The sequence below is a fragment of the Athene cunicularia genome (genome assembly GCF_003259725.1).
Source record: "Athene cunicularia isolate RWA chromosome 1 unlocalized genomic scaffold, athCun1 chr1_part2, whole genome shotgun sequence".
NCBI classification, from domain to species: Eukaryota; Metazoa; Chordata; class Aves; order Strigiformes; family Strigidae; genus Athene; species Athene cunicularia.
In genome coordinates this window covers 65,913,181-65,939,043 of record NW_020799092.1, presented here as the reverse complement: position 1 = coordinate 65,939,043, position 25,863 = coordinate 65,913,181, and the positions used below count along the sequence as shown (strand labels likewise).

The 25,863-nt window shown below is 38.4% G+C and overlaps 1 protein-coding gene and 1 long non-coding RNA gene across 2 annotated transcripts in view; one reads left to right on the top strand and one right to left on the bottom strand.

Moving 5' to 3' along the window:
- Positions 1 to 22,662: 22,662 nt before the first annotated feature.
- Positions 22,663 to 25,515, bottom strand: LOC113491170. The gene is made up of 3 exons (XR_003400362.1): positions 25,310 to 25,515; positions 24,690 to 24,753; positions 22,663 to 22,826 (listed from the first exon to the last, which is right to left on the bottom strand). It is a non-coding gene; the product is annotated as an uncharacterized LOC113491170 (long non-coding RNA).
- A 132-nt stretch (positions 25,516 to 25,647) lies between these two features.
- The window catches only part of TBC1D22A (TBC1 domain family member 22A), a 210,441-nt gene continuing 210,225 nt past the window's right edge, over positions 25,648 to 25,863 (top strand). Inside the window, exon 1 of the mRNA XM_026868331.1 lies at positions 25,648 to 25,840. Within this exon, the coding sequence (XP_026724132.1) occupies positions 25,779 to 25,840 (62 nt within the window). The 5' untranslated portion in view covers positions 25,648 to 25,778. The remainder of the gene's footprint in view (positions 25,841 to 25,863) is intronic.

The window sequence follows — 25,863 nt, the reverse complement described above, 5'->3', positions numbered from 1 at the left end:
CTCTGCGACCCGCGGCGGAGGCTCCCCGGCCCGAGCCCCGGGAACTGCAGGTGCCGCGGGCAGGGCCCGGGCGGGGAAACGGGGGTTGATACCTTAACGTCAGAGGATTGTTTTCGTGCTTGTGCGGGAGGACCAAGCACCCATCACAGCGGCGACCAACTTTTCCCTCGTTGTGACAGTAAAAATGAATACATCTACCACAGACATCTAGGACCACAAACTTTTCGATCTAACCTAGCCCTCTTTTCCATTAAAAAGGGTTTGCCTTAAAGACAATAATTCACTACGATGAAACTCGTAACTCTTTGCTGCCTTTCAGGTCTTCCATGGTGCTCCTGAACCTTACCACCATAACAATCATCACATCCTACCCAAAATACAGGCCAGAGTGAGCAGCAGTTGCTCTGCCTCTGACCTTACTTCAGACCTACTGGTTCTAAATATTTCCTACAGAGGCTAGAGAAAAATGTCACTGGTTTGTTCTTATACGGGTACAGCCTGAGGCCAGTTCTCTGCTTCATGAGGATGATACAGATACTCCAGCTGCCTTTGCTCAGAGTCAGTACAGGGTTAAAAGGCTTCTGCACCTGAGCTTTGCTCTGAAGCTTGCAAGGTACTCTCATTCCATTTTCTGAAAGCAAAGGAGCTAGGCACTGTCATCCAAGTTATGTGTTCAAGATAGTCCAGACTTCCATGGATATTTGTTATCTGCCACCTCGATTAATGCAACATTCTTTCCTCTGGCCTTGAAAGACATGATGTTGCCCCCTTTATTGTTGAAAATACCAAGGTATGCCACACTTTTCAGAATTCCAAGGAACTCTTTGTTTGTGTCAATTGTATTGCCCTGTACATTTTTTAATCCATCCCTCCACAAATGGCCGTAAAGTGTTTTATATTGAGGCTTAAAGTAAGGTTTGTTTGTTGCAAAAGTCTGTTGTGAACATTAGTCCGCCCAATCCACTGCGGAGCGGCCATTAGCATCTCACGGGTTCTTTGCATTTTGCCAGCTGTGTCATTTGTTATCACTCCTTTTACACCTGGATGGTACGATCCTTGGGCCAGCAACATACTTTTGTTTTGGGTTGTATCTAAAAAACGTTTCATTTCCATTATTTGTAACCACCTCTGCAAGCCATAACAGCTGTGTGGAAACCACAGCTTCATGCTCACAATGTAACAGAGACATTCACTGTTGACCACTTCAGACATGTTCCAGGACCTAATGGATTACTTAGATAAAGCTGTATTCTTAAAAATATTACACAGGGGTACTTACTTATCATTTCTCCACTGGGAAAATTAGTTCAAATGTTTTATAGTCTACAGTCACCCAAATCGATATTCTTATACTGTGATCCATGCTAGCTGAAGAAGTAAAAAGTTAATTCTTTTTACCACTCTTGCCTGTGATTACTTCCTTTAATTCTTATTAATTTGACAACTATTTTTGTATTAGCTGAGGCTCAAGCCTTCAACTGTAAAACACAGAATTGATAAAATATTCTCTGATCTTCTCTTAGAAGCCTACAAAGGTGTACTAGCACCACTAGCAGGAATGGCATCCCCATCCCCATTTCTTAATTGTTTAGACAAGGAGAAACCACTTCTTCCTTGTACACCATTTTAATGTAACAGTGTTTTGGTCCATGGTTTTGACCATGCTACTACCCAAATGTCTTGCAGGAATTCTTACCAGTGCTGTGTTTGGTCTGTTCTGGCACAATGGTAGTTCCCTGACTACCAACATGTGCTTCTGTCCCTAGAAAATAACTGTCAAATTTGAGCCAACACAGCATGTTTCTCAATCAGTTTTAGTACTTTATGATTTTCTTCCCTGACCTGAACAGAGAAAGAATTTCTGAAGGATGACTGAGTTGGTAGGCTAAAGTATACACATGTCAATTGTTGTTTTACTGCTTATTACCTAAGCCTTTAATTACCACTAAAGGGACAGAACTGCAGATACAGCGATGCCAGTAAACTGCAGGATTTAGAGCCTAAAATCTTGGTGCTAAAGATGTCTGATCACAGGGCTCCACCCTGAGAAATGGTATGGTTGTAGAAGCACCTCACTTTGTTCACAGGTCCACAGAGGCCGCAGGAGTCCCCAAGTTAACTAAAATTGCGGACAATAATACGTTCTGTAACAAGTACAATTCATGATGTCAAACAGGAAGAATGCAGGAATGTAACAAAACTTAAAAGGTTTATCTCTATGACCCATTCACTACTTATCTAGCAAACAACATAACTTTTAAAGCCAACTTTCTCTCCTCAGTGTCTGATTTTATAACAGGTCATTTGCCTTGAATGACACCATGCTGTGTGGTGCAGTTGACACTCTTGAAGGATGTGCCATCCAGAGGGACCCTGATAGGCCTGAGGAGTGGGCTTGTGTGAACCTCATGAAGTTCAACAAGGCTAAGTGCAAGTTCCGACCCCTGAGTCAGGGCAATCACCAGTATCAGCACAGGCTGGGGGATGAGTGGATTGAGACCAGCCCTGTGGAGGAGGACTTGGGGATACTGGTGGATGAAAAATTGAACATGACCCAGCAATGTGCACTTGCAGCCCAGATAGATAGCCAACGGTATCCTGGGCTGCATCAAGAGAGGTGTGGCCAGCAGGTCAAGGAAGGTGATTCTCCCCCTCTACTCTGTTCTTGTGAGACCCCACCTGCAGTGCTGTGTCCAGCTCTGGGGCTCCCAGCACAAGAACATAGACCTGCCTGAGCAGAGGAGGGCCATGAAGATGATCAGGGGGCTGGAGCACCTCTCTTATGAGGACAGGCTGAGAGAGTTGGGGTTGTTCAGCCTGGAGAAGAGAAGGCTCAAGGGAGACCTTATTGCAGCCTTTCAATACTTAAAGGTGGCTTTATAAGAGAGATGGGACAGACTTTTTAGCAGGACCTGAAGTGATAGGACTGGGGTAATGCTTTTAAACTAAAAGATTGACTTAGATTGACATAAGGAAGAAATTCTTTACTGTGAAGGTGGTGAGGCAGTGGAACAGGTTGCCCAGAGAAGCTGTGGCTGCCCCCTCCCTGGCAGTGTTCAAGGGCAGGTTGGACGGGGCATTGAGCAACCTGGTCTAGTGGAAGGCATCCTTGCCCATGGCAAGGGCTTGGACTAGATCTTTAAAGGTCCCTCCCAACCCAACCCATTCTATAAGTCTATGATCCGAGCAACTTTATGTTGTACCGAACAGGATCATTACATGATAATGTGGGCAATCAATTAAAGAACACTTCTAAGCAGGTACCTCTTTTTAATCAACAGGAACAGACAGGTATTCTTCAGCATGATCTGCATTACTAAAAAATTGTTTTAAATCATTACAAACTTGAGCTATCTCTCTTCCAAATCTTTTGGAGGTGTACATCTTCATTAGGACACTGTAACTAATTTTTCCACAGTGAAAATCAAGCATGCCGTTGTAGTACCTTGGCAGAAGTAGAAAGTACTAGGTATCCAACCTTATCTGAGAGAGTGAGTCTAAAGCTAAAATATGTAAAATATCTTAACCAAAGTGAAAGCTGGATAATGCCCACGCAAGTGTGCTGGAGACCAAAGAAGAATCATATTCCACCATATTTTTGCCACTGTACTCAGTTCAGTGTTGGAAGTTTAGAGGAAATCACAGATTTTTACCAAGAACTCTGGAAAACACAGCTAGTCACAGACATATGATGGAGCACTTAAGCTGATATGACCTGTGCTCCCAGGGAGATCGCTCCAGGCTCAGGGACCCCATGTGCCAAGGAACATCTGCAATGGTGCTGAGTCCCACTGTGGGAAGAGAAGAAAGTTTAAGATCAGTGAATATGTTCTTAATATATCCCTTGAATACATACAGGAGAGCCAGCTGTGGTCTTGTCCAAGTGACAGCTAGTGCAGAACTGAAACTTTAATAGCATTGCTCAGGAATTTAAAACTGAAACCAAAATCAATAAAAGGTTTTTACTTTTTTTACATACTTTTTGCTGCCCATTGATAAAAACATTTCTTCCACAGAGAAAGTTTGTAGACAGATACTTGGGAATTATCAAAAATTTTTATCTCGGTGCATTTCAGGCAAATTGAAGTACTTACACATGAATCAAATTCTGTTCTCAAGTACACACATGCAAGTCCCATTAGAACAGTGTAAATACACCCAAAGACCAAATTTGGCAATTGAAATACTTTTGGAAAATGGAAACTAACTGACAAAGATAATGGAACAGAGGGAAATAATTAATTTTAAATATCAAAATACTGACTAATGTTCTAATTCCTTTTCTACTTATCAGCAAACAAAGACTAAAGCATGAGTGGAATATTCTTGCTGCTGATGGAAAGAATTACATCACCTTCTCTGGAAAAATACCTGTGCTATTTTAAAGCACTTCTATGCTTTTATCATAAAAGTTTAAATTACAGTTATTATTGGAAATGATCTGGAAAAAAGCAGTTTTTAAGCCTTGTCAAAAAAGATGATTGCAGCCCTTTATTCCTCTATTTTAAGAGATCAATACAGGAATCTGAGTTTTGTTATCTTCTTAATGGCCTTGCGCAGTACAGGGTGTGTAGAAGTGTGTGTAAGAAATGTTTTCTCTGGTCTGGTAAGAATGCCTGAGTATGTGAAGTAGGTCTTTCTCTGCAGTGCTTGTAGGCAAGGATAACTGAATAGGCAGAACTGAAAAAATGCTGGTAACATCCAAAAGTTTCTCTCTCCTGTCCAACTCTCAACTGTCAGTTGTTCTAATAAAATAGCATATTTCTCTCTGCAAGCTATGCTTTGCTGATATTCTCAGTCCCTCAAAGCTGCAGAAAAATTGCTCCTTACCAGGCCCATGCAGACCTTGCCTAGAGCATGCCCATGTGCTTTTTTGCAAAGCCATGGATATGGACCATTTCTCAAGAAGAGCTCTAAGGACAGTAACTCTGAGTAAGCAGAGTTCAGGTATCAAACTATTATCAAACTACATATCATGGTCAATAGTAACCTCCATCATATATACTAACTCTTATACTTACTGAGTGTAACAACAGTAAGATTCTTTGAAGGTTTATAACTCTACCTGAAAAGTTTTTTACACAATTACAGAGCATGTGTGTGTGACCAGCATGACACTATTGACAAATTTCAAGTGTGGGTTCCAATCTATGCAATAAAAGAGCTTCAGGGTGAAAGAATTATTAACATAAAAATTCCTACATCACCAAAGCAATATTTTGTCTCCTAACTCATTTTTAGACCTCCAAGTTAAGCCATTTTAACTGGACCTTTTTATTCCCAGAGTGCTTCTCTGATTCTCTGCTTCAGCAGGCAGGGCTCTAATCCACATCAAGACTCTTCTAACTTACATCAGAAAGTTTGGCCTTCATGAAGTAAATAATAAAGTAAGATTACTCTTCCATTTAAGATGGAGAGACATATTTTTATGCTGTGTTTAGCCGAACACACTGTAAAACTACTAATCAACGCTCCAGGTAAAAGAACAAGAAAGCATAGAAAAGAAGAAGTCACAGAGACTATGGAGGCACTAGAACAGTTCATTTGCAAAGAGAACATAAACCAAATTAGAAGCAAGATTCTCTGAAAGAGAAAAGGAAAATCTGGAGAGTATATTTATAAGACTTAAAGTAATCAACTACTGAAATAATCTGAAAATAAACCAGTCTCAGTATAGAAGCCATTACACTGGAAAATACGATTTACTTCCTTCAGTTCTGGATATCCTTATTAACAACACAGGAACTAAATAAAAATACAGATAATCAGATTATCAACACAAGCAAATAAACATGTGAGAAGCACAGCCCCATTATTTATCATGACACTCCAGACCATTACCTATTACCTAAGATCCTTATTACCTAAGATGTGCTTAGTTAGACTAATTAACCTAGCACATAAACCCAGATACAGTACCTAGTACTTAGACAACCATGTAAGCATCTCTGTAAGCACCAACTATGGTCTTTATAATCTTACATAAAATAAAATAAAATAAAATAAAATAAAATAAAATAAAATAAAATAAAATAAAATAAAATAAAATAAAATAAAATAAAATAAAATAAAATAAAATAAAATAACATAAAATAAAATAAAATTTATTTGAACAGCAATGTCATCCAAGAAATCTAAATAATTTCTTCATTTCCAAAAATGAGTGAACATATCTGCAGCCTCCCAATGTTAATAACTTCAAAAACCATAAAAACCACAGAAATCAGAATGTATCTGTGAAGAATTCTTTATTCTTTAAGAAAGTTTTTGACTTTGTATAGCTGACAGAATTAAAACTCTAGCTGATACACACTGAAGCAGATGAAACATAAACCTAATTTATATATATATATATATATATATATATATATTTTTTATTATCACACCTGTGATCATAGGTAGATTGATCTCACTCAGAAGCTAGTGAAATGTCTAATCACCAGTTACCAAAATGTCCTCCTGCTCCTTTCTTAACATTTGGACGGTTCTCCAATGTTTTAATCAATTTTTGTTCTTGGTAAATTATCACCTATCAAATGTACCCTGAAACACAAACATTCACACCAGTCTTCTTGGAAGACATCTACTTTTGACCTGATATTTACAAGCTCATGCTTTATTCAGTACCTCTACAAGACTAACAATAATTGCAGTAAAGATGGATCTTGAGGTCCATCTTCTTAAGAGCAAGATATGTTCTAAGATATAGCCACTATTTACAAGATAGCAGAGTTGCTATATGAGGAAGGGGGATGCTCAGACGGGCAGACATTTGACTAAACTAAAAAAAATTGATGCATTGAACTCTCTCTTTCTTGTGAATACTGTCATTTTGAAACCAAGTAGCATTAGATCACAGACTTGACTTTCTTGAAAGTCCGTGTTGAAAAATTCATGATTTATACTTGAGATTTATAGTTTCATATTTTCATTCAAACTATCCCACCATTTCAGTATCAGCAGAAAAAAAGCAATCCTACACAATACCTTCATCAGAACAATATTAATTCAGAAAAAATAAGAGTATATGAAATTAAAAAAAATGTATAGGTTTTCTCAACATTATCACTCTTTGGACACAGTCTCATCAGTCTTGTTATTAATTTGTTATATAACTGGAAAGTTCACAGGTGCATAAATTTATATTTTAACAACATCTACCTTTGCAAAGACAAAGATCCTGGTTGTAGATTCTTTTAAAGTTGCATTTGTGGATTTAAAGTGGAAGAAAGGTTTTTTAATCTTTAAATGCCAGTGAACTGTCTCCTTGAAACTGGTTTAATTAACTCATGATTTAATTCAGTGTTGCTTTCTGTGGTTAGTACAATATTGTAAAAATAAAATATAAACCTAAAGTAAATACTCAGAAATGCAACTGAAATTCTCTTTTGAAGACCAAGATCCTGAATGATCAGATCAAAGATGGATTGAAGCAGTTTGTCTGATCTGAATAATTTTCTCTTTTATTATTTTTCAGCTGACTACTGTAGTAGAGATGATGACAGCTGGTATGAAGTTGTCTGAATCAGTGATACACAAATAACATGCCAATACTTTGCATAAAATCCAGAAAGCAGAGCTATTTCTGCACTATGCCATTTGACATCTCAGCACGCATGTTGACTCAAATTGGCACCCTCTCTTGATTTTCTGGTATCAAAATCAGATGGAACAGAATATAAAACCATACCCAGCTACACAAAAAGGAGGACAATGGAGAACAAAGAGGATCTTTATATAACTGAAGTTCAATATTTAATTCTAACAAACATATATTCAGGAAATTTTGCTGTACCAGACTTCATAGCTGTTCAAAGGGATGCCAGTCATCCTGAGGATAGTTCTGAATATATTGAAAAGAAAATGCAAAAACTGAGGAGTAACCTGATAAACATTTGTAATCTGTTTGTCTTGTCAGGTGGCAATGGCTGACAAATTAATTTGGAGCACACTACTTTATTGGAAACTTATTTAGAGTTGACTAGTCTACATGTCATTCTAAATACAATTTATAGATATTGTAGATTTTGATGAAAGTGATACTTTTTCAAAAGATTGCACAGGGTTTTAGTCAACCATCTCATTTAGTCAGAACTATGAATCAAACTTCATTGCAATGCTTTGAAAAATCAATCACCTCCAAATATCTCCAGACAGTCTAATACAAATAGTTTTGTGAGAATCATGACTCTGAAAGACATAGTTTAAAATCACTGTAGCTAAGAAACAACAATTAGGAGTAATCACTGTTTTGAAAAAGAACCTGAGTGCAAAGGAGCCATTCAAACCAATTGCTTTTATGGTTGTATCTAGAAGAGCAAGACAACAGGAAAAGGGATTACATTGTTAACAGCAGATTCTTTGCCTTGATTAGAAAAGAAAATGCAATAATGAAACTAAAACTATTAACACATTCATACTAGATTTAGCTGTGAGAAACTTCCTCCTCTGCCACAGTAGGGTAGGTGTACAATAAACCTATCAAGGGCTGTAACAGCAACTATAATAGAAATAAGAGAAGTAATGTTGAGTTGAAATAAATATTTGGTCTAAAATGAACTTGTACAACATTTCATTCCTCTTGCTTTTCTTAGCAAATTTTGAGACTGTGACTAGAATTCTTAGGACAGAAACTAATGTAATGCTATGTGTATCTTTCACAGTCAGCAATCACTGGCTACTGAGAAATGTGTGACTATATCATGTGGTTGATAATCTCAACGTCACAAATGTTCTGGTTGTGGAAGAACGTGTTCTGAAACACTGTGGGATACAACATGAAGTGGGGAGAGAGAAATAGAGAAGTGTGCTATGGATTTTCTCAGTAAAAAACAGAAGCACAACTATAGCCTTAACAGAAGCTGACAGTACCCAACTACAGATAGGGTAGGAGGAGATAAAAACCTACATCTTCCCTTTTTTACCAGCACAAAACCCTACTTATAATGCATTGTTTCAGAAGACAAGCAATGTTGCATATGGTTGATTATAGAAACACATTGCATGGTTGACAGCAACATAGCTTGAAGTTGGGCTAAAAGAGTGTTCCTGTGTAACGGAATCAATGGTAGTGTGGCTCCTTGAAAACTCTCAGATAAAAAGCAATGAGAGTAATGACAAAATAACTCTGAAGAAAGACATTAATTCCCTTCACTCTCTGAAGACACTATGACTACAAAGTGCATGGGTATGCATGCAGGTATGCATGTACAGCCAGGTGAAAAAAAGCATTTACCTGAATCTCATAATTCACTGGGTAATAATGATGCTAAAACCTCACCCACTACTTTACACTTCAGAGTAATGAAAGTATAATTTCTTTACCTTTGAAAATTTTCTAATGCTAAAAATCTTTAAAGTTTCCCCTTCCTGGTAATCTAATTAGCTGTACAGAGAGTATGATATATGGGAATAAATAATGCTTGCTTCACAGAAAGTGAGATACAGCTAGAGTATTGCCTCCTAAAATTAGTTTCAAATGTATGAATAAGTGGCTAGCTCTTTGGAAAGGCTTAAACACCTGTGGGCAAAGCAGACTTAAAATGAAAGCCCTCATCATCACTCTCTATCCCTATCCTTCTTCCTGGACAGAACCCAAAATGCTGTGTGTGTTTGGACGCAGTCATGGGAGCTACTGGATTTCTAACTTGGTCTGATTTTGGAGTTCCATTGTTCAAAGCTCTAGATTTTTCTCAGATTTTTTTCTGTGGCACACACCTGGGTGTTAAACATGATTGTGATCTAACTACCTGAACCAAAGTGCCTAACGCCAATCAAGAGGCCTTCGGGTAGCCAAGAGGTCTGCCTGGGACAGGCAGATATGACACAAGGCCACAGAAAAGAGCTGCATGCTCTGAAGCAGCAGCTGGTATCTAGGGTGGATACCCTACAGCTGCTCTGCATGTACAATATCACTAAATGCCTAGGTTTGTGCAATGGAGTATCACTCCCCATATCTGATAACACTCTCTAGGAGGGAGACTTCAAGACTTTTGTCTCCTAAATCCTGGGATTAATGTTTTAGCCACGGGTACTTGTAATAATTTAGACACATGTTGTTCCCTCCTAGAAGTGCAATGAGCAGATCAAAGTGACTGATGCTAAGGCTCCTTACACCTCTGTTACACGAGGCTCAGGAGGCTCACCCTGGTTTAGATGTCGGCTAGTTTCCCAGGTCAAATATCTCCCCTGTGTAGGTGGTTCAACGTTCAGGGAAAAGTGACAACCACAACCTGAAGACCTTGTCTTGGTATAGTCCACAAATAAGTTAGGAACCTATTGTTCCTAAGGAGCACTGCAACACGTCTCAAGCAACCTTTCTGATTTAGTTTCCTTCCAAACAGAACCTGTTTCATGGGTGCCACAACTGTCCTCAGAACTGAACTAATACACAGCACATGGAGATAATCAAGGGATTTGCTTCAAAATTGCATTATTGCTCTGAACCAAGTTTCTAATGTCGACCTGGCTACTTTCAAAACTTAGATTTGGCACAGGGCTACTAGGACAGACCACTTCTATGGTTTTATCAGCTTCACTGCTTGGTGAAATAGCTTCCATGGTTTAGAAAACATTATCTTTTAAAAAAAACCTCTCCTGACTACTTGTCTTTGTATAACACCTGGGGAATTTCCAGGCTCCAAATCTCCATGGGCAACTACCTTCTTTGTATCAGAGGGGTTAGAGCAACTCAGAGCTGATGGCCACTATCTGATCTTTCATAGTTTCATGACTGCATTTCAAGTTCCTGCTACAGTACAAATATTCAAAGAGCCAAACAGGTTTCAAGCAAAATAATGGCTGAATTATAACGGCCTTAAATTGATCTCTCGGTATCATCAAGACAGAGCAGCTAACGTAGAGACCTTTTGTTAAACACCAAATTAAAATATCCAGGTTTTTAACAGTTTTTCAATGGTGAAGTTATTATCAGGCCTAAGTAAATCTTGTATTAAACCATCTGGGATTGAATCAATAGAGACACCCCCTACAGCATCAGTATTTGGCTGTGTAACATCTCATGATTTGTTCTTTCCCAATCCACCAGTAATACAACACATACTGTTTATTTGTCCACTTCTACAAATTATACTCTACAGCACCTATTTTTCATTGAAAGACATAATGGACAACTAGTGAAATGGCAGTTCTGTGAAATCAGAATCATAGTGACCATTATCATGATCTCAGAATCAAAGATGCTGTTGCCATAAGGAGGTAGGTGTTAACATGCTAACACCTGTAGCCACTTTTAACCCTGTGTTGAAGACTCCTTCTGGTTTAGGAATCCAGAAGCATTAGCTGTCAGGGTGTGTTCAGTCAAATTTACTTCTAGGATATCTTTGAAGTGTTATCTTACCATCCATCCTCCTTTTCACATGTTTCAGCTTACTGTACAGGAATTGCTTGGTCACTTGTGTATAGTCCAAACCACATCTACTACCCAGTGCTGCTGGGACATTGTTATTAGTGACTCAATAAGAATTCAATCAATCCAACCAAAACCATAAAGGTATCATACTATTTCATTAAGAGCAGGTACACAGAATCTTCCCATGGCAGTTTTCCACAAGTGGGAATCCATGGGTGTATACATCTTCTATGCAAAATCTCTGACTCATACAGGAGAGTGGTAAGCATAGAAGTACTGTGTCACTTTAATTTGGTGAAGAAGCTACTTTCACTCTGATACAATAGCTAAACTGCATATGCACATAAAATTTCAAGTTTATTTCTACCAATGAATTTGGAAGGCATAGTGTATTTTCCCCTTCAGAATATAATCTTTTGTTTCTCTGGAGTCATCAATATTTGAAAGCTGATAGTAAAAGCAGAAAATCAGACTGCAAACAATATTATGTTTAGAGCAGGTTACTAGTGAATGATCAAATCCTACATGAGCTTTGTAGCCTGGAATTGTTCAGAAGTAAACGCTGGTGGTTGTTTTAGGGCACTGCATAGCACAAATACACAGAATAGCACAAACAATGCAGTCCCTAAGATGCAATCTCACTTGCTATTATTTGTTGCAGAGAAATGGTTGTCTTGGAGTTCTGTTGACCTTTACAGCACCTGAGGGAAGCTCTCTCAGGCATCCAGGTCCTTCTGTCATGCTTTGAAATTCAGTCTGTTTCTGAGAGGCCAAGATCTTTCATCAAATAAATGGATATTCAACAGATTATAAGATTTTTCTTTTGGATGCAAAATGATGCAGCTGTAAGAATAGTTCGACGGCTTGTTGGAACATATTTCAATTACAGAAGCTTGCTTTATTTTATTACAATATTGGCTTGAATGCCTTTTAATTTTTATACTTCTTCATTCCTTGGGTTGCAGTGCAGTTGACCTCTCTATGCAGTTGGGCACAAGTCTGAACTGTAGTACTGCAGTTGCCATGAGAAGTTATGGGGATACTACCTTTGGCACCTCTAATTATTCTGAATAAATGTACGAAGTCTTGGGTCTATCAGTTTTATGGTGTACAATCAACTTCTCTACCCTTTACTGGCATTATCACATTTTAACCCCTATAATGGCCTGAACCCAACTTAGAATAAACACATACTAGAAACACCAAACAGATGAAAAATTAATAATCAGAAAGGCAGTTTTATGAACTCAGACTTTATGAACACTTTTGTATTAATATGTATTCATTATGTAGTGTATTAATTTGTATCAATATGTATTCATTATGTAGTATGTACTGTTTAAAGAGATTAAAAGTTGCCTCTTACATAAAAGTACAATTTTCAGTTACAGATTTGTTTTCAGCCGCCTTCTGTAGGGACACTAGAATAATAACAGGAATGTAAGAGATGATATTTCTGAAAATTCTAATGTGAAAAGACAATCATTCACTGCCTTGATATTAAAAAATGTAGCAAAGAGGAACAGAAGGGCTGCACATCACTCAAAGCAGATGATTTTTATATTGAAGACTTGGGAAGAAATTAATCATTGCTGTAAGTGGGCAGAACACAGCTGGGAGTGGCTGAATTGTGTTTGCAACCAAGGCAAGCTGAACAGCACTCTCTGAAGCAGCTCAGCTGGATTTACGAGCAGTGAGAAGCTGCTAACCATCAGCCTTTTAAAACACTGCATTAGTAAAAGCCCACCAAATGGCTGCAGGAAAGTGTTTGGTCTCCGTCCCAGTGGGAATTTCCTCAGATTTCAAATAGTGGGAGCCATATGCCAAGATCCCTGTAGCACTGCTTAGCTTGGAAGTAAACAGCTGAATATATTTGGCACAGTTTTTACTACTGCTGCTCAAGCAGCTTTAGTATGGGTTTGTATGGGCACAGCTATCATAGCAATGGGATTAGAAAAAATCCTTTTTAAAATCAATACTCTGTTGTTAAATATCTGGAAAGCATGTGTAGGGAAGATATGAATTGACAAACACCCCCTTAAAACCAGATAAACAAACATACAGAATTTTTCACTTATCTCAATCAGAAATCCCCCCTCCAATCACCCATCTATATATAAGGGAAACAGTTCTGAGTGTGGGGTAGGGTAGGATGTGCCTTTTAAACTTTTCTCCTTTCCCATATTAACATTCTTCAATAATAATCTTAATGTTGTCAATGTTGCAGTTACTGTATTATACAGACTTTGCCTCCCAGTACACTAATGTTACTATCAAAGTTGGTAGGTTCCAAAAATGCAGATTCACATTAGCAGCCCAGTGGTCATGCTGAGATGAAAAAGGACAGGTTCAAACATCATGCCAGAACTCTTTGGTCTTCTGCTGACTGACATCTGGACATGCTGCAAATGAAAACTGATCTTCAAGAATGAGATTACCAAATCATTACAACACTGAGCAGTACCAACACATCTACTCCAACAGCTGTTTTGCTGGTAGACTCCAGGGAGACCTCTTATCATAATCTCATAATGAGGTATTAATAGCAACCTCAGAGGAAACTGCTTGCTCTGTCTCAAACAGGAATTATCATTAACTGCAAAACTCCATTTATTGTAGTGTACAGGATGGAAATGCTGGTGACAAGGAAAGCATTCACTGGATCCTCCTCTGCAAATGGAAAGATGCTCCTGAGCTATGTGCTTCCTTTGATAGGAAGAATCATACATTGAAATTCCAATACTTGGTCAACAGAGAACTGAAACCAAGTCAGTGAGCTTTGATGATAATTTTATGTGAGGCATAGTAAGTGGAATTTTTATTTTTGCCTGCATAGATGGGAAAAAGCATTGATCCTGTATGAAATTATAATGAGATCTACTTACACAGTGATGCTACAATGAGTTCGTTTTATTGCACAATAGGAGACAAATGAAGTAGACTATTTGTAACAGAAAAGGACCAAGTCATGAAGCCCAGTCCTCTCTCAAAACCACATAAGGCTCTTCTTTCTTGTGGCTGCTATAAAAGTTCTCAGAATATTTCAGAGAAAAAAAAAAAAAGTCTTTGTTCAAGGTTACAATCCTCAGAAACCATAATATCTCTATCTGGACTCTTTATAAAAAATCAGCATTTCTCAGAGCAGTATGAAACCTTACCAACTAGGCTCAGTTTCTCCCAGACATTGTATATGTGTATACTGAGGCCTACCTGCCAGGGAAAAAATTCTATAGCAACGCAGGTTAGATGAGCAGGTGGCAACAACCACGCAAAAAAAGACTGCATTGAAGAATAAATGTTCAGAGAATGACAGATGCCTATTGCTGGCTGACTTCTCCAGAACTCCTAGGCCTACAGAAGAACTCTCAGATATTGATCCTTTTTTCTTAGTATTAAAGAGATGAACAATCCCACTGAACTTTGCGGGAGCTGTTGTATGCTATGAAAGGCTTTTCACAACAGCATTAAGTTGCTTGCCTGTTTCATCCCCTAGAGGAAAATATTATATGGCTTCACCGTTGAAAGAAACAAAATAATGAATAAACACCAAGCAATTCTTTTAAAGTCAAGTAAGTATTCAGGCCTCTTGCCTTCCAGATGTAGAGAATCCCATTGTTTCTGTGTAAAAAGCAGGTTCTGCATTGTTTAGGTTTGAAGAAAGTTGAAGCAATGTTTTTGTCAATAATTCTGAAGCTCTTACAATCCCAATGTTACAAGCAACATTTCAATAGTGCTATATAACAGTTAAATTGCGCTAGAATGGACATGAATTCTTCAAGATTTCCAGCACCCCAGAACACAAGGAAGAAAAAGGAGCATTTTTATAAAATTAGATCTGAACAAGTATGATAGAATCATTTTACATTGTTAGGCTTACCTTCTGTCAAGGTAAATACCTGTTACTATGATAACACCAGTGAGCAACTTCTCTCTATTAAAACAACTCAGAATAATTTAAAACTGCACTAGGTACTGAGTTTTTATCAACCATAGTACAAACAATTAACATAAAAAATGATATGTACATCTATACATTACGAAAAGATATTGAGTCCTCCCTTTTTCCTCTTCCATATTTTTTAAGGTTGAGTCATTATTTTCCTCTTCAATGAAAAAACAAAAAAACCTTCACAAAATTATTCCTTGTCTTTGGGCATATAAATCTTCAAACTGGGTTACATAGGACTTGAGCCAACAGGAGGGTTAAATGTGTCAGGAGGGTTAAATGAAGCTGCAATATCTAGCAAGATAGTGTTTTCCCCTCAGATGACAGGCTGTTCATAAGGAGCTATGGGACTTCCATACAGCATTTCTGCTAAAGCCATCTCTGACCGCATGAAGAGGATACAAAAAGTCTAAATGGGTTGGCCAACTGTTTGGGTTTTTTTAATCCATTTCACTCACCAGTTTCATAATCCTTGATTTTCGTATACTAGTGATATTATCCAAAGAGATGTTGGTTTAGCACCCCGAACAACTCTAATCTCTTCCGAGACTTGTTTCTCAGAGGAGAGCACTTCAGCTCTAGCTGTTCTGCCTTTCACAACACATTCACCCAGAGGCATGAGGCTGTCCTGGTTTGTCTCAGCTGGAGATGCTGAGGCAGACAGGGTTGACAGCACTGGAACTGCAACCTGGCAGGGAAGCTGGCTGCAGCCCCATGGAAGGGCAGCAGCACCTGATGCTCCTGTGGGGCTGCCAGCCCTCGCACCCCGCAGTGCAGCGCTCCCAGGGCTGTGAGGCCATAAGGACTAAATACTAGACTTGTCTGGTGTCGGCAGCAGGAAAAAAGCTAAAACCTTTTCCTCCCTTCCCCACTGAATTAATTGTTGGTATGTGAAGTACTTACTTCACAAAGACAGTATACTATTGAAATGGCTGAAAGGCTGAAGCCTAACGTGGGCGGAAGGTGCAATTTTTCTTGTTATCTGAGGTTGGCAGACACGTATTTACAGATGAATCAACTCTGTTTCCTAGGCAGAGAGACAAATCAAGTCCCTAGAGCTTCACACCATGGGATATGCTTTGGAAAGTGTTCCAAGTGGTCCTTTATCAAATAACAACATGGTTTTGAACCAGCAGCTCCTCATCAAGGTATTGATTTTTTCCTGGCGTTACAACATCTTGTTGAGATGATGACATAATGTTTCCAGTGGAGCCAAGGGCACCTCAGCCCCTCTCCAGACACGCTTGAGCACACTGAAAAGAGCAATGAGATGCAGAGTGCTGATGAATAGTCCTTTGCCTTCAAGAAAGGAGAACCTGAATGCAAACAAGGATTTATTAACATAAATGCCTCTTTCACGTTTTGAGATGAGTAAAAACAAAAGCACATAAGCTTCAAGCTTCAACCCAGTTTAGGAAACACAACAGAAAATTTCCTAAGCTAAGTGAGATACTGAAAGATTACTGAACAACAAGGGTGCTATGAAAAACATCATGGCCAAACTCAAAGCCTACTGAAGGCAGTTTTATCCTAGATCCATCATTTCTAAGCACTAGATGAAAACTGACTGCTATTTCTCTACCATAATAATTCTCTCATTAATTTTACTGGTTTTGAGAATACTGCCAACTATTAACACTGAAATAAAGTGGACATTTTCTTCTATTGTGCAGTGTGTAAAAGACAGAAAATTGGAATACTATAAAAAGCTCATATAGCCACTGCTGTGGTGATTTATTCCTTCACTGCTCCCATATGTTCTCCCTTCAACTAGCTAATTATTTAAGAGCTATGAAGAAATTGCCTGAGTTACTTTTTCCTAAGGAAAAGGCTCTGATAAAGATCCCATCTCATTAGCCATGTTACAGAAAGAGTCAATTCTTCTGACTTTTCACTGAAGAGAGAGAGAGAGCACATTTCCAGACAGCAGTTTAGATTTTAGCTGGACTAAAGACTATGCAGAGGTGGCTCCCTTTCTTCATCAACACAAACAGAGCAAAGCTGATTTTTAGACACATCAGCTTAAATAAATTTGTTCCATTAATTCTCTTGCCACAAAGAAGGGCACTATTCTTAGTAATACTCCAACAAAACCACATTTTAATTTGATTTCTATATATGATTAAGCATCTGCATCTAATGTGCATTCATATATATACATATATACATATGCTGTGTCTAAAACATTGTAATAGAACTGTTTCTCTATTGTAGAGAGTTTAAGTAATACAAGCCAAGAGAGATATGAATAATAGGAAGAAATTCAAAAGGGAATAGCTTTGAGAGCAATTCATATGTTATACAGCCCAAAGGACTGTTATGATCATCTCCTCTGATTTTCTGCACAAAGAACAAAGATTTGTCACACAGTAAAAACCTCGATTAAGCCCAATGAATTGTATCTGAAGTACAGCATATTTTTCAGCAAGACATCCTGTCTTAATTTAAAGAACTAAAATTATGGAGAAGCTTCTACATCCCCTACTCAATGATGCAATTTCTTATCTTCACTCTTTAGACAGTATTTCCCCTTAACTTCTTCTAATATTAATTTCCAACCATTAAATCATGTTATGACTGCTACGTTCTTTAGTAGTGATTGCCATTATCATTATTTTCAACTCTTAATTTTTGCCACCTGCAAATGCACAGCACCAGTGATGTTGAATTTTTAGACCATTAGTAAGAATGTTGGCTAATCTGAGAACTGGTATGAACAGAAGGGTACCACATACAAATTAATATAAATCATAGACAACAAAGATGATATGGGATCAGCTTGATATTAATAATATTAATAATTATAGCATCGTTAATGTGGGAACAAGAATACAGCATGACATGAACTATGAATTTAAAGTTTTTGTCATGCTTTATTTTTCAGTATCAAAGAAATTCTTGCAGGCTTTTAAGAGTGTGTCTGGTAGAAACCTATCTGTTCTTCCCTTGGCTACATTAGTTAGTCTAGTGTAGGATACTATCTCCTTGAGCAAATCTTTCCTCTCACAAAACAAAGCCAAAAAAGAGAAAACACAGAAATTTTCAAGCTTCATTGGTATTTCAGTATTGTTCCTGTTCTGTAGCCCATGGCTGATTTTCAGAGTTAGAGAGATTTTTGAAAAATAATGCATAACGTATTTATTTCCTCGGACTACTTGTGAAATCTTATTTTAATGACCATGAATACTAGAATTATTACCACTATACTTCAGGATTTCAAGTAGAAGAGATTAATCCTTTGAGCTCTTTCTATGTAAAATGGCTTTAACTTCTGAGGAGCTGCCTGTGATTGCCTTATCATTTTCTCTTCAACACTCAGGGACTCTCTGGTGGCTTTATGTCAGTATTCTTAGTTCATTTCTTGCACTAAGATTGCCAGTCCTGAAACAACTGTCAAGACCATTCAAGTGAAATTGCAAATTTTCATTTCAAGGTTTAGAAGCTAAGCTGTTCTTTCTTTTATTACTTTAAAACATGATGCTACATGCTGTGTTATACAAGAAAGTGATATGAATAGCAAAATACTTCATTCTCACTTTTTAGTCTGAGTTTTCTTTTTTCCCCTTAGCTGAAAAACTTGTACTATTCCTATACCTTTCTCAAAAGTAAAAAAAGAAAGGCCTAAAAAGAACAAAACTATGCAGGTTTTGATTTTTTTTTTCCAATTCCACAAACATTCTGTTATTTGGGAAAACATTTATCATCTTCAGCTAATGAGTACTTTGTAAATCCAATTCACTAACAGAGTATACCTTTCGGATAAGGAGTAGCAATGCTTAAAGCAAATTATATAATACTTTGTTACCTTTATCATACCTTTTCACACAAATATCTGGAGTTACTCTAATTTTCTTTGCAATATAATTTTGCTTATGTCTCTTTCACCAAGCTCTTAGTCCCTCTGTTGCTAAACCATAAGACTTCTCAACACTTTTAATAGTAAAATGGGCAGCTCAGCCAACAGCACTACTATAGAAGCACTCAGTAACTCTTTTCTACTGTAAGTCATGCTGGAAGGATCCTGTTACTAAACTGCAACTGCAAGAGCTTCATTAGACTCATCACTCATGTTTACATTTGCTCTCATTCAAACAAGAGCATACACAAACCACAAGAACAGCAATAAAAATTCAAGTAATAAAGAACAGTTAATAAGACCTGATATAGACATACCTCTAAAGTAGCAAATTCTATTCCTCTTTAAGAAAAAAAGAAAACACGGCTTTGATATAACACTCCTGACTTGAATAATAACTATAATGTATTATACTGAAGATAATTTTGGAAATTATATCTATGCAACAAACTGCAAGGCCAACTGTGAATTTATATTCTATCCTGTACTTGTCATTCACCTTACACTACCTGAACTCACTCTACCACTAATCCTTTTCTAGGATTTCTTAATAGGATTTCAATACTGAATATATGTGGAACACTAAAAAAGGGAAGAAGGCTGTTTTCAGTTTAAGTATGCATTTTAACTGCTATGCAGATAAACACAAATAGATGAAAAAGCAAACAGTGAAACTTAATTACCTTCTAATATACATTTAGATCAAAGAGGAATTAATTAATAGAGGAATAGGATTGAAGAGCATGGTAAGGTTTTGCTGTCCTCAAGAAACACCAGCAAAGACTAATCCCTCACACAGACATGAATGACATGAAAAAGACACTAATGGTGGCTTTGAGGCATGAAAAGAGAAGTTAGTGGTAGACTTAATTTAGATGTAGGGATTCAGGGAGAAACCACAAATGGAATTCAAAAAACACTGATGATGGAGCCAGATGGTCAAAGACAAGACTAGAGGAAAAAAACCCCAACCAAACCCTGCGTCAGTCAGTCATGAATATCGTCAGAGAATAGATGTATGCTCTCAGGATAAACTGTAGATGTTGATTAACACACATGCTTTCTAACACCTGAACATATCTTCTGAAAATAATCCATAAAAATTTCAGTGTAGTGTTATGTCTCCATTCTTCTTATATGCCTGGCAGGAGTTAAAGGTTCACTTCTAGTTAGCTTTCTTTGACCAAAAACTGGAATGGGGCAAAGACATGATTGAAGATAGTGGCATGCCAAATGCAATGTCTTCATGCTGCATACATCTTTTGAAAACTATGGATCAAACAGGAGAAGAAACACAGACTGGACAAGGAATGAACTAAAGGGAACATGTCTTTTATAGACTTTCATAGGTCTGGAGGTTTCCGATATTGAAGAAAACTCAAAGATTTACATACAAGTTAGTGGGAGGTTATTACAAACCACAGGTCAGAGTAGGTCAGTATCAGCAGTCACAGCAGCAGCAGGATAACCAAAAAGTATATAATGCTGAGAAAGTTACAAGACACAGTTTCAGGTACTTTCTCTGAAAAATTCAATAATAAAAACTTTGAAAAGAGAAAAAAAAGGGAGGCCACTTAGAGAGATGAGTATAGCTGTTCCAGAAAGAAACTTAAGGGATCTCCGAGCCCTACTCACTTCCATATTATGTGCCCAAATAAGGTTTTACATTCCAGTTAGTTACAGATGATACTTAAAAAAAAAAGCCAAGTCTTCTTTCGCTGTTACTGAATACAATGTGAGTGTGCAGAATTCCATACATATGCACCCCCAGCGTCAGTATATTTTGGCAAGTCCACTCTTATTTTCAAAATCTTGTTGAATTCACGTGCAATAGGTAATGCCAGTTACACAGAAAATGTTACAATATGCTATGATGACTGCTTGTCTGCAATGATGACTCCTTCTGGCCATGACTCTTTCATGTTGATTCCTTTCCCCTGTTTTCCTCTCCAATTTTCTGGAGAAAAATTGCACTGCACTGAAAGAGCTGTTGTGACTCTGTAATTCGCTGGACCATGTCTAACCTCCTTCAATCTAGCTCGCTATCCCTCTTCTTTAATATCTCTTTGTTCTTTCTCCATGGTTCTACATGACTACTTCTCCCATTTATCTTACTTTCCCATGTATCTTTTTGTCACCAAGCACTGCACCCTCTGGGATTGTTGTCTTCCCTAGTATAAGTGGCTCTCTGTTTCTACTTTTTTTTTTTTTTTTTTTTTTTTATGCTGGTTTTTGGGTTAGCTTGCTTGGTAACTTCACTCCCTTTGCTAAATTTTATTTTAAAGAACTTCTTCCATGATATTTATAATAAAGCATATGAATATAATAGCTTGGTAGAAAGGCACGTACATGGACCAAGCAGAAACAGTAATTGATTAGCCACCATATAAAGTCCTGTGTGCTACCTTCAGAAGCACTTCCACCAATTTGTTAAAGCAATAAAAACATGTGCAGAAACTAATGTTTCAACATGGAAATGGCTCATTTGAATTCAGTTTAGTTTTTTTTTCCTTATTGATTAAAGCAAACAAAAAATTGCATATAGAGAATGTAGTCCTGTTATCTTGTAGAATAAGTCAGTTTAAACCACACCTTGTAGTTGCATCTATATTACAGTGTGTTGCTGACACAGCAATGTAAGGATAAGCATGAAAAAGCACACTCCCTAGCTTACATGACTCTATCAGCAAATCCTTCTGGTGTGAGCGTAGCTAAGTTAGCAGGGGAGTGCTGTTGTCAGCGTAGTTAATTATGTTTTCCATCAATCCATACTTTCCAATGCATTATCAGAAAAGCTTCTTTTTGCAAGATACACTGCACCTCCACAGAAAAGTCTACCTGTGCAACCATACCCACACAGCTATATTAGCAGAATCTCTCTAGAACAGACAAGCTGAAAAACAAATTGTTATAACTGAATGTCTACTGAAACACCTGCATATATAGCTCACCAGCTATCACACTAAATAAACATCTCAGTGCCTACTCTGCTCAAAACATTGCCAGTGCAAACTACAACACTCATAATATTGATCAGCCAAGAACATGGCCATGTTTCTACATTTTAGAACATACAGAAATTTCCTGGGTACCCCCAACAAAATTTACCAACTGTACACTGTGACTTTTTCTGAAAAACACTCAAGAAAAATAAAAGCAAACAAAGAGGAGATTAGAAAGAGAAGAAAGAGGGGAGAAGAGAGAAGGGAGAAGGAAAAAGAATGAAAAGGAAAAAGGGAAAAATACAAAAAAAGAAGGAAAAGGAAAAGAAAAAAAAAAGAAAGTAAAAAAGCAAAAAAAAAACCCCAGCCCACAAACCTCTTGTTAGCTCAATAAATTATTTGCCCATGCTGGCAACAGACCTCTTCCTAACTATAAATTCTTGCATACAACTTTGCATGAAACAAAACAAATAGTGCAGTAAGCCTTTTAGTATTTCTTGTTCTAAAGAAACAAAAATTCCCATGAAAAGAGTGTACTTGCCTTCTTGAAAGTCAACAACAGAGAGGACCCAGTCCCATCCCAGATGACTCCAGTCCAAGGTTCTAAACTAGCACAGGCTCTCTACAGTGGCAGACTGAGATTTTGTAGCTATGTATTTCCAGTTCTTCTTGATATAACTGTAGGCCCGTTTTCAGGTCAGATTTATTCACCTGCACAAATCAGTGCAACAATTACTTGTTTCCAGTACAAAATTCTGCACTATACTAAAAAGTTAAGCACAATGCAAGTAAAATATACCGAATATAATGAAACCCAAATAATACAGTTAACTTTGTACTGACTTTATTAGGTAATCCAAGAAAACCTACACTTCTAAAATGAACCAGAAGTTCCACATGGCTTCACCAGACTGACACAGAAGTTACATGGCAATACTTCATGATTCAGGTCAACTGTTACAAGGATGACAGATGGTTTAGGCTATCTAGGCTGAATCTAATTAAGTTTCCCTTTGACAAATATCAGCAATGAACAAATAAAACCCCCATAAACATAGTTTCAACATCCACATTAACAATAATGATAGAATGTAAATTTATGGATTTATAACTTTTTTTGACAGTCACAATCAAAAGTACCTAATTTTTGTATTCTAACAGCAACAGGTCTAATTTAAATTTAGCTAGCTAATACGAACCAAAGTTCACAGAATCACTGACTCATCTAGGTTGGAAAAGACCTTGAATATCATCCAGTCCAGTCATTAACCTAACACTGACAGTCCCCAAATACACCATATCCCTCAGTGCTATGACAACCTGACTCTTAAACACCTCCATTCCAACACCTAACAACCCGTTCTGTAAAGAAATTCTTCCTAATACCCAGTCTAAACCTTCCCAGGCACAACCTGAGGCCATTGCCTCTTGTCCTATGGCTTGTTACTTGGTTAAAGAGACTCATCCCCAGCTCTCTGCACCCTCCTTTCAGGTAGCTGTAGAGGGCGATGAGGTCTTCCCTCAGCCTCCTCTCACCAGACTGAACAACCCCAATTCCCTCAGCCACTCCTCATAAGACCTGTGCTCCACTCATGACCTTGTAGGTTTCACTTTTACTTTAGCTAATAGATGTAGTTCATATTACATTTCTTGTGTATTCTTTTCAAGCTGCTGATAGTCAAGGTCACAGAACCTGTAAGGATCCTACTTAAAGGACACAAGTAGAGAAGACGATATCATCCACAGCATATATATCTATAAGTAGCATTGAAATTACTGTGACAGGTAGCTTTCACTCTTGGACTGTGATCTTGCAAGATCTGCAAAACACTTTATTTTTGTCAGTTCTTAGAAGATAACTGCTAAAGTAAATCCCAAAGCAGGCAGAAAATGTAATTATTTTTTATTCTTAATAAATAATATGGAATACATACCAAAGAAAAAATGTTGTGCTGCAAGTCAAGTCTTGCACTACATGCCATTTTTTGAGTTAATTATGGCAGAATGTTCCCTGAACAATATTTGACAAATTTGTCTTGCATTAGGATGCAGGAAAAAAACTGTAAGTCAGCACTGTTTTCTCAGGATCCATACTCCAAAGAGTAACATAAAACCATGTCTATTTTGTTTGCAGAAGTGATGCATGCTTGGATCAGAATTTCTGAGAGCTCTACTTGTATGTACAAAGATTCTCAATCTTGTATCACCTCAAAGCCAATAAAGTGGATACAATGATTGGATGAGTCCAATTTTCAGGAGAACTTTAAAGCTGAGAAAGATTAAAGTCCCCCTTTTGGGTGACTGGGTGAAACTGATAGAGAGAAATGACCACTTTCCTTACAAATTATTTACATATAGCAACATATGATGATTTCTGAACGTTACCTAAGAATCCCACTTGCCCAGACTTCTGTGGATTCAGTGTAGCTTACCAGATAGTTTGGGGACTGGCTATGATAAGAAAGTAGCAGGTAGCCCTGGAAGTAAAAAGATAATTCATTGATAGCAGACTCAAAGCCCTCAATGTGCACTTAGGCAAACTTAAACTTGAACAAAAGGACTCAGAGATGCTACCTAGGGAGGATTATCTCGCTCATTTAGGAAGAGGACACCTGGACTTTGCTTCACAGCACCTGCCCTGAAAAGAGCGGACACCATGAAGAAGACCACGTACTTCTACCTTTGACCACCAAAGACCCTCACCCTATTTGTACTACGCATGCTCAGACTATGCAAATGAGTTCCGAGAAATAATTGTAACAATCACACCTATTTCCCGAACTAAATGTAATAACCCGGCCTTTCCTAATGCACATGCGTGCTTTGGTGTAATAAATATTTGGCTACTCGCCAGAGACAGTGTGCAAGCTTTGTGGAGAAATCCCCTTGCACCCCAGCTGTAATAAACATACAAACATAGAAAAAACCTGATGTATTTTGTTATGTTAGATCTAGTGTGATTGAGATCTGTCTTCTTAGGTTTAATTACTGTCTTCTTTCATTGACATGGCAAGTTTTGAATACCATCCTAGAGTACTCTGAATTACTCTCTATAGCTAAATCAAACATGATTGAAGCCTGGAAACGTCATACTCGGAGTTCCATTAAGTAAAAACTAACTATACAGGAATACTTTAGTTAATCACAGACAGGAGCCAAGAGCTCTTGTTCCCTGTACCGTTACAGGCAGGTACCTCACACACCACGACGAGGAGACCCCCTGACGCTGGCAGCCTCAGCCTGGATTTACACAGCGGGGACAGGACGCGGCCAAGGCTCCTGGCACAGGTCGGCTGCCAGCTGCTCCCTCGGGCCTCTGCCCACCCGCGCCGACCGCCCCAGGCAGGCGGGGCTGGCCGCTGGCCCTGCGGCGCTGCCTCCATGACGGGAAGGACGGACCGAGGCCAAGCTCCCTCCTGCCCCCCCCAGACACTCCCTCGCTGCGATTGGCCCAGCCTGGCCCACCCGGCAGCACTCTCACTTCTGGTTGGCTGAAGCTTCCGGGCCGCCTTCGGGGGCGAATGAAGAGCGGGGTTGTTTCCTAGTCCCAAGATGGCGGCGCTCAGTGCCGTTCCTCTGGAAGGGAACGGGGAGTGTGAAGCCTGAGGGAGCGGATCGGGGCTGGGAGCCGCGCTGCGGGGAGGGGATGAGGTGACGGCCGCCATGGCCAGCGACGCGGGCAGGAAGCAGTTCTGGAAGCGGAGCGGCGCGAAGCTGCCGGGCAGGTGAGAGGGGCCGCGGGAAGGTC